Source organism: Melanerpes formicivorus, unplaced genomic scaffold (assembly GCF_026170545.1).
Source record: "Melanerpes formicivorus ecotype bairdi unplaced genomic scaffold, bMelFor1.0.p_v2 SCAF_19, whole genome shotgun sequence".
NCBI classification, from domain to species: domain Eukaryota; kingdom Metazoa; phylum Chordata; class Aves; order Piciformes; family Picidae; genus Melanerpes; species Melanerpes formicivorus.
In genome coordinates, this window is record NW_027142371.1 from 6,383,166 (window position 1) to 6,397,027 (window position 13,862).

At 41.8% G+C, this 13,862-nt stretch overlaps 1 protein-coding gene across 5 annotated transcripts in view; it reads right to left on the reverse strand.

Annotated features, from left to right (window-relative positions):
• Positions 1–13,862, reverse strand: part of NFATC2 (nuclear factor of activated T cells 2) — a 97,650-nt gene that overhangs the window by 39,226 nt on the left and 44,562 nt on the right. For all 5 annotated transcript variants that reach the window (XM_068149943.1, XM_068149941.1, XM_068149940.1 and 2 more), the window contains exon 6: positions 11,317–11,457. In XM_068149943.1, the coding sequence (XP_068006044.1) occupies positions 11,317–11,457 (141 nt within the window). The remainder of the gene's footprint in view (positions 1–11,316; positions 11,458–13,862) is intronic.

The following is a 13,862-nucleotide window of genomic DNA, read 5'->3' on the forward strand; positions in this document are numbered from 1 at the left end:
GTGAATAAAATGAAAAATACAACTGCATTCAGAAATCTCTCTCTACTTTCATCTATTATTTTTTTTTATGCTAATGAAAATAAATCTTTTGATTATCTACACTCAGAGTTAACAGAAAGCAAAAGGAATAAACTGAGAAGTGTAAGGCCCATCTGTAGGACAATGCATGGAAATTTTGACCACAAAAGACCTGCACCAAATTGTCGACACATTTGTCATTGTAGACTGTGCATAACTGAGAAGTGTTTCAGGAGGAAATTGAAGTGGATGCTTGAGGAAAGCAATCGGCAAAAATGGGATTTTTCATGCAAGTATGTACTAAAAATCATAATGTTGGTATGATAGTAGAGCACAGCCCCCAACACAGAACACAAGCCATGGCCAGGGTATGCCCAAGTAGATCTTTTTCTCCAGTGCCAGTGTTGCAACCCAGGTGGTGTCTAAACACTACAGATGCACTTTGCTTTGAGCAGGAGGTTATATTAATGAGCTTCTGAGGGCCCTTCTGGTCTTAACTACCCCACAATTATGTCATGCCATAAATGACACAAATGGCTGGTGCCCTCTCTGCTCACAAACCAAGAAAATTAAGCCCCAGCTTGACTAATAATGTCTACAAGTACAGGGAGTTCTTTATTGAACAAAACTAAACCTGTTTCAACAGTGGAGAAATAAGAAAACTGCAAAAGAGCAAGAGCATCCTTTTTGCTGGAGCATTCTAGGAGTGTGAGCAGAGAACATGTGCTCTACAAGTGGTGTTTAGCACTGGACTGTCCTGACAGCAATATGCTCCAAGCCAGAGCACTGCAGGCATGTCCTGATGCACGTGTGGATCCCACAGGAGCTTAATGCCAGGTCCATCTGCGTGGTGTGTCTCCAATTCTACTTCCACTATGGGGAATTACATTCATGCCCCTGAAAAGAGCAGTAGTTCCATTAAAGATGATAAAATACTTTTTGGCTTTAGACCCTGAGGCCTTACCAGCCATGGCTGCCTCAAGCAGTATTTTTACCGTTGTGGTTCTCTGTTCGTTTAATGGTTTGTCTTAGTTGGCAAGTCTTTAACACCACAGGTCAGTGAAACGGTCAGGAAATAGAGATTTTTGTGCTGCTTCAGGGCTATGAGACTTAGCATTAAACCCTGATGAGAGATCTGATTGTGTCAGCACTCTTCGGAGGAATGAATGAGTTGTTGGAAGAAAGTAATTCTACCCCTTCTAACTCAAACTGTGATCATACCAAGAGTCTTGGTTCAAACTTTGGGGAAAATCAAAACGTCAGTCTGCATTAGGAACATTTTGGGTGATTCTCTGCAGCCCCTTATAGGGCTTTTTTTAATTAGCCAATTAAAGGTTTTCTGAACCAGTTACAGCCTTTACACATTATTCACGATCCCTTACTCATGACTTTGGGGTCAGTAACTAGCAGAGAAACAAACTTACTGCTTTATTCGAGTAAGCATGACTGATGGACTGAGAGGTTCAGGAAATTTTCTTTGCAGTTTTCTCCAGCTGAAGACTAAGTATACGATTGTGCCAGCTTCATATGCGGTTCTGTGCTTGCACGTGATGTTATGCTTGAAAATGTACACTGCCTTTCAGTCAAGCGTTACACAAATTACTTAGTGAACAACCTGTTACCCTTGTTTCCCAGCGCAAACCATGCCAGTTTCCCAAAGAAACCGAGCCTGGTAGCTAGCAGGACAGCTGCCCTGACTATACATTTCTGCAGAATTCCATTTGGGCTTGCAATAAATTGTAGGTCTTCCAAAAAATAATGATTAAAATAAACCCAAACAACCCTACAACAATCATCTCTGTCAGCTTTTATCAGCAGGTGATGGACACCTCTGGGAAACAGTCAAGGTGGTTTTAAAACCATCACAAGAACAAAGCAAATAACAATCAATGCTTTCCAGCAGAGCAGACACCGCTTCTGTGACGTGGAAACATTATGGGCAAGGGAGCACTCACACAAAGTCCTTTTTCTAGGACAAATTCTGATTAGAGCTGGGAAGTTGTTATGCTTCATGTCAGTGCAAAGTTTTTCAGGATCTACTCTTAAGCAGTTGTCTTCTTCTAAGCTTTTACTTCAGAATAATTTAAACATTTTAGAGCAAGGGCAGCACGAATTAATTTACAACTCAAAAATAGAGCTACTGTTTGATTTCTATGGATTTCTTTTTCTGAAGCAAGGATGCCCACTGGAGTTAATGAAGTTCTGTTTCTGATGAGCTGAGGCCAGTGCCTTCATTTCGATGCGAACCTAATTTTGAGTCATCAAGGCCAAAGATGCAAGTCAAGGCCTGGGAGGTAAAAGGCCAATGGATTAGTCATCGGCCATCCAGCCCAGCCCCAAATCTGACATTTTGCACAGTGAGAACAAGTCTAGAAGAGATTCCTCCCCAACTATTGTTGAGGAATTCAACTCACAATAAAATAAAATATAAATACAGTAGTGAAGTAGTGAAGCAGCAGGGGCAGTCTGTCATTCCAGAGCTCTTCCAAGTGGTTCCTTGTGCCAATTCATCAGAAGAGGTCTGTTGTTTTTTTAAGATTATATGTGTGTTTGTGTGTGTATGTGTATAAATAATTAAACAAAAGCTCCTCTCAAAATAAAACCACTGGGAACCTCCATGTAATAAAATGAGTCACACCAGGATGCGATGACTAAGTGGGAGAATAGGGAATTCCACTCCCCATGCCAGCTTTCTACATGATCAGTTTTCTGTCAACAGGTGAGGGGAGCTTGCCTCTCTGAGTTTTGTTTATGCCAAGAATTATTATTATTTCTTAATATTCTCTTTAAACAATTAAGATTCAAATCTGAATAATCAGGACCAGGCACACTTCCACCAGGCGCCCCCATAGTAAAGAGCGAGCCAGGGAATCCAGGCCAGTAGTGGCTGCCTGTGTTAATAAGGATTTACCAGCTGTAAAATTCCAAAATCTTGTGTCATACAGGGAAACCTTCCAAAACACTGGATTCCACCCTGTCTCACTGAGTCTCTAACAGCTATGGCAACTCCATTTCTGCAGTCACACTCTTTTGCATTTTTGTGTGTGATATCCTTAGATTTTTTCCTGTTTTGCAGTGTTTTTCTGGGATCCCCAGTTTAATGATAATTGCCCCATGGGATTACAAGAACACCTGGGGTTGACAGCACATTTCAGCCAGGGGGCTGAAAGGCTTGCTGGCTTTCAGCAGCTATAACAGCAAGGAAAAGCAGAAAGTGTCCCATTTCTTCCAAAACTTTCTAATTTGCACTGCAAAAAAGGGCAAGCTCTTCTCCTCCTGATTAATATTTGTTACTCCTCAGTGCCCACAAATGGTGGGATTTGCTGAAACACCTTCCTCTTTTGCTTAGAAAGAATGAACCAACTAGAAAGCTCAAAGAAAAACAAAACCTCCCTGATCCTCCCCAATTCTGACAGAGAGTTCTCAGAGAGAACTACCAAGCAACCCCTGTGCAAGGCATGAGGAGGGGAATTTAATCTGGAAGGTGATCACTTTTAGCTAATGCAAAAATCAGGTCAGCCTCCTGACAGAGACATCTGTAATTTATTCCCCTGGTTCATCCCATCACTCTGCAGGTTCAGAGTGGAGAAGATATGCATCCAGATTGAAATGCTGGACCCCAGCCACACACTGCATGGAGCAGAGAAAGTGCCCTTTCTAAACCATCAAGAAAAGAGCAAGATAGCAAATTTAGTTCATGTACTCTCTGTAGAACTTCATATGTTGCAAACAAATTGAAAGATTTAAGATTACAGTACTACTCCCAGCTTTGCTAACTCTATAACTACTCCCAGATATTTGTGCTTTTTTTTTCCCCCTTAGCCTTTTTCATTAAAAAAACCAACAACAACAAACAAAAACACCACACAAAAAAACAACCAACGTAATTTTAGTTCTTTTCCCAGCTGCCAAACTTTTGACTCAGGTTAAGATGCCTTAAAAACCTCCATTACAATGCACATTCAGCATCTGTAACCAAGTTAGGATCCTGGTTCTAAGATATGTCCTGTTCCTCTCCACTCTCCATAACTTAAACCCTTGATTTCAGTTCATGAATTTAGAAGCTTATGGAGAGAACTGGAGCTTGAAGCTTGCATTAACTATTTACCATTGTTTACTGGGGTCAAATAGCAAGCATCTCTTTTGGATGGAGAAGAAATGGAAGTTGTAAAAAAGAAAGAAAAAGAAATTGGGGTGTCTTTTTTATCTTTCATTTGACCAAGAAAATTGCATCACTAATTTTGCATCATTAAGTTCAAAGAGATAATTGTTGAAAACAGTTTGCTATTTTTTGCATTCATTCATTTTTTGATCATTCATTAAACTGTCAGACTATTAACAGGCATTTAGTTCCCTTTTTGGAGCACAGTGAGAAGTTTCAGACATGACACAACAGAAAAGGAGAACACTGCTGTTGACAGTCTTATAATTTCCTTTCGCATCTTCTACAAACAGCCATGATCTTCAGCCCTGGTTCCATGCTATCATCAAAGCCAATACACAAGCCATCTTCTATTCACATTATGCATCCCATAATGCCATCCCACCGCAGTTTTCTATAGTGAATTGTCCTGGCCAGAAGACTGTTTTATGTTTCAAGTAACTTGTCTGATTTCAAACAGGTATCTATGAAGTTTTACAATATATGGGCTGTAATAAGCATTTACTGCATAGAAGAGCACTTGCAATAGTGGCTTTACTTATGATACCATGTCAGCCAATATGTGCCTTGGGATTTGTGAGTACAGGGCAACACTACTGTGGACTCAGAAGCTTTGGCTCAAAGTAAGGTATCAACCTTTTTAACTCCTTCCTTGTCAAGGCTGCCTCACTCCTCCCAGTGTCACTTGGCAGTGTACAGCTGATTATTGCTCCAGAACTGATTGCTGAGGACTCCCACACTCCATTAACAAAGGATTTACCTCATTTCACTGAACTTTTTGGCTGCTTTTCAGAAGCAAGTCCCATGGCCAAATACCCAGAAGTATTGAGTTCTTGCTACAGCTGCAGGCCAGAAGTGAGTGATGTAAGAAACTGCAAATTCTTAATTTTTCTATATTTTTTTTCTAATCTATTGTGTATTTTAACTATATCTAAACATGTGTTTAAGAAACCATTACTATCACCAGCTGTAAGTTGGGAATATAAAATGTTTCAAGGGGGCTGCAGTTTCCTTTTGTCTTTTACAGGGAAAGGTACAAGAAGAGTGAAAGCATCCTTGGGCCCAACTTACTCTGTGCTTTATAAACAAGACTTCCTCTTGAAAGCCAACATTCCCAAACCAGAAAGTGCTGCTGTGCTCATTTACTAGCTTGCAATGTAGCAGGAATACTGAATAGTGCAAGGTTGAGAACAAAATCACTCTAGAGTCTGCTTGTTTGGTTCTAAACAACAAAGTAACATGTTTCAAAGAAATTATTTGCCCAGAGTTAGAATAAAGCATGACTGCAAAGAGAGATGTATGAAGTGCTGGAAATCAGAGAGACATTGCAAGGTAGTACAGCCGCCATCAGAATAATCAACAACACTGTTGTGTCAGGGATAGGCAGGCCATTGCAATGGAAAGAAATATATTGGGATAAAAAAGGTACAAGTGGCCATGGGTGTTTCTGAGCACAGCTGGGATGTGCAGTGAGAGCCCCCCTCCTACAGCAATCCCCAACAGAGAGAAAAGACATAAATATATACCTGAGAAGCAAAGAGCTTCCAGTCTCAAAGAGTAGGGGCACAGGTTGGACACCTGACAGATACCTCAAGCGGCACAATACTGTTCCGGCTGTGCACGAAGGTGTCAATGTTACTGTCATACCTAAAGCAACAATCTCTGTGAATCATGCTTCAGATGGAACTGTCACATATGCCAAAGTGGGTACAGGAGAGAATGATAGAACGGGAAGAATAATGTTCTGTAGGTCTTGGTATCCTGGGTGCTAGCACAGGCTCTGAGGTTTGTTTGTAGGGTATGGAGGCAAGCACCTCCATTCAGATGCAGTACTTCAGGCACCATGTAGATGAAAGCCTCAGCTTGTGACCAACACACTGACACTGCCCTGTGGTGAGCTCTCCAGAAACTAGCAGACATTCAAGTATGTTCCAGGTCGCCTGTTCTAGCTATTAGCATCCTAAGAAATCACTGTCATGGAAATGTCACTGAGGTGAGAGACACTCAAGGGAAAAAGAAACTGGAACTGAAAGAAACTAGAACTCAAGTTCTTGAATCTAGAGCTGGAAAGATTTATTTTCCTCAAATAGACTTCAGCATCCACGCTTCAGTGGCCTTCACATCTGCATCAGTCCAAAAGGCACAGAGAGCAGCACCTCCTCTCCCTACAATGCATGGCTGAATTGAAAGATTTATGGTGGATATACTCCAAAGATGTACGCTTTCTGTTTGGGTTGTTCCTCCACCACCCACATTGTACTAGCGATGATTCATGATGTCCATGTGGCCACCATAAGAGTCTGGCAAGGGAAAGCACAGCCCATTTGCACTTTTCTCCCAGAGAAACATGGAACTGCTTTATCACTCAGAGCAGTAACCAGTACACAAATGGGAGTAAACACAATGCAACCAACAACATCTGACTTGCAAATTATTACATGACAATTAAAACAAACAAAAGGGGGAATTCCAAACCTTGTCTTTTTTTAACTGCATTGTAAGACCTGGGCCCCAACCAAACACTAACACCCCTGACCTTTAGCATATTACAAACTCTTGAGAGCTGTAAGACTGCTTTTCAAGCTCTTCTCTAGATCTGAATTAAAAGAATACATGCACTTAAAAAATGCTTATCTGTACATTTCGATCTAGGTGTTTCCCCTGACCAGTTTCTGTTTGTCTGGACTCATTCACATGTCTGAGTTCAGATGCTAAAACTCCTTCAGCCAAACTCCACTTTTGTGTGCTGAACTGACTCCACCAAATTCCTAAGTTCCTCTGGCTCAGAGCGGCTTTCATCAGGAATTAACAACCTCGTCAAGAACTCAAAAAGTACAATGCTTGCGTGTTGGTAAACCTTCTCATTAAGAAAATGAATGCTGTTTATGCATCAGCACTTCAAACACAAGTACTTTATCCCCTCAGCTTGCATGCAGCACCAAGCTCCAGCCCCTTCAGTTCACTTCCTGCTGCCATTTCCTGTCTCAAGCCTAAAATGAGAGACTTTTACGGACCTCTCACTGGTGATCTTACTGTAATCCTTTGTAGCTTGTGGGATACAGGGCAGTTATTTTCATAATGACATTCCAGAATAATTTGGGAAATACTTTTCCAGGTATGGGGAAATATACATCTCTGTGGTGCTGTGTAACAGAGAAGTAAAATGTGTTCATTTTTGTTCTTAGAACCATGTATTTCAAGCACAAATGTGAACAGTTCTACATTTCTCTGTGTTGCAAGTAGTAAGTGAAGAAGTACTTACAGGACCCATTGGAAATTGAACTAGGTTTTGAATGCCCTCTTAAGGGATAAAACTGATTTAGAATTGTAAACCCCAACAGGGATTCCCTCAGTTTTGTAAAGCATTCCAATTGCCACCTTAGCAGCACCTGCTTCATTGCAGATGCACATACAGATTCAAGGTGCAGGCAGACTTTGGAGTCTATGAATCAATTAACAGAGGAATATTCATCTCACTGCACAAAGATAGCAGAAAGAGGTTTTTTAGGGGGGGGAAAAAAAAGTCTTGCTACTCATCTTAAATGCTGGACAAATAAATCAAAGAGCATGCCAAAAGAGTACAGCATGCCAAAAGCTATTGGACTGCTATCCACACTTCTCTCTCACCCTTGTCATTACCAGTAGACCTAAAACTGATGGCAAAAGTGGAAATTCAAACACGACTTGCTAGCACAGGCCAGGTTTGTGAACTGTTAAAATGAAACTCAAAGAAACTCATGTTTCCCCTGCGAGCTTTGTGCATCTTCCTGCCTTCACAAAGGTGTGACTCTTTCACAGGCTCCCCAGGGCAACGTTGCATGCTGGAAGAGGGCACAACAATGACAAGGTAACGCCAGCAATGCACTATCCACCCACTGGCATGTTTATTGTGGGTAACTTTGCTTCTGAGCAGCTTGTCAGATCTGTTTGCAAAGTGCTGTGCAGATCAGATCTGCAGCGAGTGAGCTCCCTGAGGCAAGCATAGGACCCACCTCCTCCTTCCACCCAGTGATATTTCTAATTGGTAAATCAGGCTGCAGAACTGGCCCTTTTTGTCCTGCATTTATGTGGCCTAATGCAACAACAACTAAGCATAGACATGGTTGTGATAATTTAAACTGTTTAGGGTTTATAAAGACAGAAGCTGAAAGTCACAGGTGCTTAAGATCCTAATTTTCAAGCAAGCTGGGACACTCATTAACTTCCAACAACTGTAACACAGAAACTTAATTCTCAATCTGCTGCAGAGTCAGATCAGCCCCTACTTGATTTACTTATCCAATTCAGCTCCTTAACCTTCCTCACCTCAAGAAATACCCATTAAAGAAAGCAATCTTCACTTAAAAGCATTCAGGGCATATCTGTAAGAGGTATCACTGTCATTATAAAACAGTGCATGGATGCACAGGTAAGAAGCTCATCTTTGGCAAGGAACAGACTTCCCCAGATCATAGAATCATGGAATGGAAGGTGTGGATCAGAAAGGACTTCTAGAGATCATCTAGACCAACTTCCCTGCTAAAGCAGGTTCGCCTAGGTCAAGTTAACTCACTGCAAACTACACAGACCTGATTCAGACCAAAGATTTGACTCTGAGCTTCCCATCTTCTAAATTCCCCTTCTGCCAATCATTTATTCTAAATCCAGCAGACTGAGACTGCCTGCAGATGCCAAGGAGCAGCGAAGGAGGCAGGATATGGAACACCAGCATGCAAATCCCTGCTCCAGACTGGGCACTGTCGCTGGGATAAGTCACACCTCTCCACTACTTGAAGGTTAAAAAAAAAAAGAAGAAAAACAAAATGCAGTTTCCCCAGCAGTGAAGAAAAGCTTTAGATTTAGTGTGGAAAATGATGTTGTTCTTATTACTCTGTAACATCTATTCCAGCCAGAGTCTTCTCTGCTCATATTTGGAAATAGGGGCTGGGTATTTTGTGTGTTTCCTCGAAACGGTATTAAGAGCTACCTTTTTCAGTGTATCATCTTCTTTAGTCACTGCAAAACATTTTTGGGACAGGTACTGTCACAGGCTGCCAGGCATGTTCCCATGCACCTTCACGATTCGCTGACATCGACGGAACAGTGGCACCACGGTGGAAAGGATTTAATACATGGTCTCAAAAGGAAATACAGGGTGCCAAGAAAATTGCTGTGACTGCACAGGCTCGGCTGAACCTTCACAGTTCAGAGGCCCAGGGACTTCCTTTCCTGCTGTAAAATAGCATGGCACACTGATGGTGTGTGAAGAACCCAAGCCCCACAGCATGCTTTTTTCCCCTCCCATGTCACCAGCTGATGCCCACATACCTTCATTTGTGCTTCAGTTCTTAATTTTTGCCAAAGGCATTAGCCCATAAATCATGACACGCTGTTTACTTGGGCAATGCCATTTCTAATGTCACTGAACACACTGCTTAAGCTGCTTCTACCTCAGTTTACCAGCACAAAACTTAGAAGCAACTCCTTTTGTTAGCAGTACAACAGGACCACCAAGTTTACATAAAACATACTGCAGAGTCCTCTGTCTCACTGAAATCAAGAGAAGTAAAGGATTGCAGAATCTGGTCTTTCATATTTGCAAGTGCTTTTTTGATGGCTGGACACCGTTATCCTTGCAGAGCACACTATTTAGAATGCAAAAATCAAGCTACATGAAGGGCAGGTCAAAGAAGTCCAGATCATTCAAAAAGAAACAAATGTCCCTTTGCCAAAGCCTCAGAAAATCCAACAAAACACACATGCTGCATAGTGAGCTGGGGTGGAATGCCTGCATGCGTATGATACTAGAAAAGAAACAGCTCAGCTCTGAAAAAAAACAGGTAACTAACTGCAGCAGAAAGCATTTCTTTGTGTTTCCTCCTGTAAACAAGAAAACCTGGATTTCTGCTGTTGACCTTAACCATTAGATCATACTAAGCATATTTTCTAGGGGCAGGTATTCTTTGAGCTAGAAATCAAGTACTGTGTTTATTATAGCATGGCATTATGAAAACACAATACAGGGAGCTCAGGAAAGGCAGTAAAGGCGATGCTAGGCAACTAAATAATTCCCAGTAACCATTCTTTATTCCTATTATTTATTTATGTTCATCCAACACCAGTCAGGGCTTGGCACCATCACACTGGCTCTGCACAAGTTGAGCAAATAGGCCGACAAGATGAAGAGAGAAGAGAGCGAATTTGTAGTCTACCACTTGTTCCCCTTTCATGGATGCTCAAGAGCTAGGAAAATTACCTGAAAACTTTGGCAAACAACATGTCAAAAGAAGTTGCTTTACTGGGAAACAAACAAAGGAAAAAAGGGGGAGAAAAAAAAAAACAGGTAGCACTGGGTTGTAACAGGCATTTTTCCCATTGAACTGAATTTGATTTGTTTTGCTACAATCTGACCTTATATAAAACTACCTGAAAAAAAGATAGGAGATGAAGTGATGTATTCCTATATCTCAATATGTATATAAAAATAATTTTACTTTGACATAAAAATATGCATTTTGTAGATCAATTTTTTTCCTCCCCTAGACTTCTAAAGGGAAGAAAATGTAGTCTTTACCTGCAGCTCACATCAATTAAAAATATGTTCATTTCAATCGTTTCTACAGCACCATTCACTAAGCATTAAACGAGCATAGAGGAGCAAGTAATGGTCATCCTATTTCTTTAACATACCCTGTTCATCATGATTCCCAGTATCTGTATTCTTGTGAAATAATCATCATCATCATCATCATCATCCAGGTTGGAAGAGACCTTCAAGATCATCCTGTCCAACCCATCAACCAATCCAACCCACCTAAACAACTAAACCATGGCACCAAGCACCCCATCAAGTCTCCTCCTGAACACCTCCAATGATGGTGACTCCACCACCTCCCCGGGCAGCCCATTCCAATGGGCAATCACTCTCTCTGTGTAGAACTTCTTCCTAACATCCAGCCTAAACTTACTTGCTCCCAAGTCTAATTTCAGTCACAAGATTAAGTGATTTGGTTTTATTTACATGAACTTGGGTGGGATTACTCTCTTGAGTAGAGCAACTCATGAGCACCAATCTTAGGATGAGACCATGAGACGCAACAGCACTACAGATTTGCCTCATGCCATTAGGGAAAGTTAGGAAAAAAAAACTACCTTACCTGATGTTTTTTCTGTGAACACCACCTTGGATTCTGCTGTGAAATTTTGTCCAGTCAAGATCATCTGTTGTCCTCCATAAACAAGGCAGCTATCAATGTCTTGCCTTTCAACCATCGGAAGTTCATGAGCAGACCTTTGGGCTGTGGACAAATTGCAGACATGAATGAAACCAACTCTGTTTTACCAGGACTTTCCAGATCTTCCCAGAACTATCCACAGATCGATCTTGTCATCGTTACCATCCGTTGACTGCCAAAGCAGCTTCTCCAGGGTGCTAAATTTAGGTCCGAGAGGGAAAAATAAACTTACTCAAGGTATTTTATTTGGAAACAGTCAGGAGCTGGCTGCAGCATTTCAGCTGTGCTGGCCTTACTCCTTGTCCTTGAGAAAGGACAGCTTGGATGAATGAGCTGGAACTTGCCCACGTCTGTTTCCAAATAAATAGCCAAATTTTCAAGTGCAGGCACACTACAGCCCTGGAGCCCAAAAATTCCACCTGCAGAGAGGATTCCACTGAATAACACTGAATTCCTTCAGAAAAAAAAATAAAAATAACCCTCTTCTGCAAAAGCCCACTGCTTCCTACAGAACAGGGGCTGTGCTGAGCCTGAAACAGTAGGTTTGCCAAAAGCGCCATCTTCATGTGCAGGCACCCAGCCTTGTGGACACAAGAGAAACAAAAGCCATGTTTGCGAGCAGGAGGGTTAACACCAGGACTGCTGCACCCTGAGCTTTTTGCAAGCATGTTTTGTAGCAGCCTAAACATCTGAGAAGCAGAACTCTGTGCTGCATACTGAATTTGATTATAAAAGGAAAGAAAAGGTAGGGTGGAATCCAGATGGATATGTACGTGATCAAAGATTTCTATGGTCTTTACTGTTCTTGGCCACGAACTTGGAGCATGACTTTGGCAAATTATTCTCTCTTTCCCCAGCCAGAAAACCAGGATAGCACCATCTTTCCACCTGCTTTCCTCTCATCCCATTAAACCAGCCATTTGCATGGTAAGAAAAGCTCCAGAGAATCCTGGATGTTTTTAAGGCCAGGCTGGATATGGCTCTGAGCAACCTGGTCTAATGAAGGGTGTCCCTACCCATGGCAGGGGGGTTGGAACTAGATGATCCTTGGGGTCCCTTCCAGCCCTGACAATTCTGTGATTCTGATCACTATCCCTGCAAGCCCGCTCCCTGCTTGCTCACAAGCAGCCAGAGATGAAGAAGGTGAAGATGCAAGGACTGTTCCTTACAACACAGACAGCTGGAAAATATCATGAGCTTCTCTGTGACCTGACCAGGTGGGCAGCAGTTTGGGTCTGAACTATTGAGTTCATGACCTGCACTCAAACTCCTCCAGATTCATCCACCCCAACTGGAAAGGTCTCTAGAGGATGCCGCTCATCTCTTTAACAGCTGCCTTGGCTGGATTTTAACTTTCTCTGACAAAGAGCCTGCTCCCCAGAGAACCCGAGCACTCGTGTCTTCCCTTCACTGAACACCGCTGGCTGCTGAGCCAAAAATCAGGAAATGTTATCTTATATGTTCAGTGCTGGCCCTTCACTCACACACAAGCAAGGCTGTGCTTTCTGTGACCTGGTCCTAGCACTCTTACTGCTGTGCAACTTTCAAGAAGCTGAAAAGCCAAGAGAGAGAGAATTGTACAGACTCCTTCACTGCATGAAGAAAATGCTGGAATATTTGGTGGGAAAGTATAAGCATTAAACATTCCAGACAGGTGTCTGTAGAAATGCAGAGCAGCTTTTCTAGCAAGGACAAGCTCAGCTGAAACCTTTCTGCTAGTCACGACAGACTTGTTACTCTTGTTAAAAATACAGACAAGATTTGTAACTTTTTTGTGCTGTTTGAGAGGCATTTTTTATAAGCTCCTTAAAACCAACCTTATGACTCATTGTTCCCTTCAAATATATAACAACAGATGGGCTAAGATACTGACAATCAAGAATATATATATATATATCTCTCCAGATCATTTTCACAGAAGATACTAATTTCTTTCACATGGCAATATGATTAATTCCTTTCCTTAAACACTCAGTTTTTTCTATGACTTTATAATTGGTACTATCACAAATTTGTAACCTCAACAGCCTAAGAGTTAAAGAGCAATCAGCAAAGGCTCAGCAAAAACACATCTACAATAGTCAAAAGCAAACATGTTTAAGGTTTTCCCTGGGCATTGTTTATTCCTATTCAATCCCCAAATTTGACTTCCAAAGCATGCCAAATCATAAAAGTTGAAAATTAATCTACATCTCCTCCAGCCTTCAGTGTGTTAGCAGAGAGATTTGTACCCAACGTCCCACAGATCAGTGGTTCTCAAAGCTTTTTCAGGACAAGGAAGGACAAATTTTAGCCTGGAAATAACCGTCTGACTCATCTTAATTATATTTGGATCTCAGCAAGTTGGAAATCACTGCTGAAGACCAAGCCTCTGTCCAACTTCCATAGAGCACACTGTTTGTGTACGCCGTGACCTACCAGGGAGCTGGGGAAGACAGCTGGTTCACTGGGAATGTGCATCCCAGCTG